Consider the following 2,043-nt stretch of genomic DNA (forward strand, 5'->3'; position numbering starts at 1 on the left):
AGAGCTCGGCGTTCACCTCGCAGGCGCCCGGCTACCCCGCCGCCGCCCTGGGTCCCCACGCCGCCCACGTCGGCTCCTACTCCGGGGCGCCCTTCCACTCCACCCGGGACTTCTTGTTTCGCAGCCGCGGCTTCGGGGACTCGTCGCCGCAAAAAAAAAGCAGCACGGCATCTTCGGCCCTGCGGCCGGCAGCCTGCACCACCCGCACACGGACGCTCAGAGCCACCTCCTCTTCCCGGGCATCCACGACCAGCACGGCCCCCACGCCTCCCAAAACGTCCTCAACGGGCAGATGCGCCTGGGCTTGCCGGGGGAGGTGTTCGCCCGGTCGGATCAGTACCGCCAGGTCTCCAGCCCCAGGACTGACCCGTACTCGGCGGCTCAGCTGCACAACCAGTACGGCCCCATGAATATGAATATGGGCATGAACATGGCAGCCCACCACCACCACCACCCAGGTGCCTTTTTCCGCTACATGCGGCAGCAGTGCATCAAGCAAGAGCTCATCTGCAAGTGGATCGACCCCGAGCAGCTGAACAACCCCAAAAAAAGTTGCAATAAAACTTTCAGCACCATGCACGAGTTGGTCACCCACGTCTCGGTGGAGCACGTTGGGGGACCCGAACAGAGCAACCATGTCTGCTACTGGGAGGAGTGTCCCCGGGAAGGCAAACCCTTCAAAGCGAAATACAAACTGGTCAATCATATCCGAGTGCACACGGGAGAGAAACCCTTCCCCTGCCCCTTCCCCGGCTGCGGAAAAGTTTTCGCCAGATCAGAAAACCTCAAAATTCACAAAAGGACGCACACAGGTAATTCGGGTTTCTTTCGGCAGATTTCCCTCCCTCTGCCCGTGCCTATATAAATGTATATATAAACAGATAGAGGCTCAGGCAGAGAGATGTAAAACGATGGGAGTGATAAAATAAGCATCCTCTTTATTATTTTTTTCCCCTCTCCATCACACGGCTGCGTTTGTTTTGGTTTCTTCCCCACCAGCATCCCCCCCCTCCCCCCCCTCCCTTTCCCAGATTTCGAAAGGATATTTTACTGATTTCTTTTAATTTTCGGGGTGAGCGATATAGATTCGTGCGAGACTCGGCGGGGTCTTTCCGCAGAAGCGCAAAATGCAGCGCGAACTAAATTCTTTCGTCCTGCTAAAAGACGGGAAGACGCGTATATATACATATATATGTATGTGTATACGTAAATCGGCTTATACGTTTCCAATGCGCAACGTAGTGGCATGTAACTTCAGCGCTTGTAAGCATGGCTTTCTTGTGTGGATACCGAGAGAGAGAAACTATATAAATACGTGCAAAATTCCTTATTAGTCTGAAATCCCGTTGGAAGTGGCAAAACGTCCCTTTCTGGGAATGCTTTCCATTAAATTTAAATGGTGTGAGCAAGGCAATAAAATTTTCTCATTTCCAAAAAGAAAAAAAAAAAGTGTTTTTCAAGTCTCACTCGAGGTGATTTAAGGTGCTTTTGCAAGAGTTTATTAAATTATGTAATAGGGAACAGAGGATTTGAGGCTCGGAAACTTCCACCCGAATCAGGTGGAAGAGGGACGAAGGAGCCCGGGCTTTCCCGATGGAAAATCGCCTGAGCCGAAGGGCAACAAAAATAAACGCATCCTCCCGCCTCATCTATTATTCATTTACAACTCCTGCCGGCCCGAACCGTGCCAGACTATTTCATAAAAGGCGGCCAAATATTTTAGCGACTTCCACTCCAAATATTTACCCGGAGAAAGGCTAAAAATCTCCAGGCCTATTGTTTTCTCAAGTGCTAAGCCCGATGCGAGGTGCGAGACGAGCTTTAACAAGGTTTAAAATTTGAGAAATGTATTTGCATGAGCTGCCCGCACTCAAGTCATTGTGTCTGAGCGGATGTCTTTAAGAAACAATTTAGGTGCTAATGGAATTTAATGTTAAATGCTTTCCACCCCCCCCCCCCCCCCCCCCCCTCTGCTCCACCGCCCATGCTGCCAAAGGGAGAGAGGGTCCTCCGTGCTGGAGGGGACGGGAGGAAGACAGGAGC

General features: G+C 51.7%; 1 protein-coding gene across 1 annotated transcript in view; it reads left to right on the forward strand.

Annotated features, from left to right (window-relative positions):
• The window catches only part of ZIC2 (Zic family member 2), a 5,336-nt gene extending 3,727 nt beyond the window's left edge, over positions 1–1,609 (forward strand). The window contains 3 exon segments of the mRNA XM_009892034.1: positions 5–149; positions 152–812; positions 1,518–1,609. Of these exon segments, the coding sequence (XP_009890336.1) occupies positions 5–149; positions 152–812; positions 1,518–1,609 (898 nt within the window).
• Positions 1,610–2,043: the final 434 nt, after the last annotated feature.

The sequence above is a fragment of the Charadrius vociferus genome, unplaced genomic scaffold (assembly GCF_000708025.1).
Source record: "Charadrius vociferus isolate BGI_N301 unplaced genomic scaffold, ASM70802v2 scaffold110, whole genome shotgun sequence".
NCBI classification, from domain to species: domain Eukaryota; kingdom Metazoa; phylum Chordata; class Aves; order Charadriiformes; family Charadriidae; genus Charadrius; species Charadrius vociferus.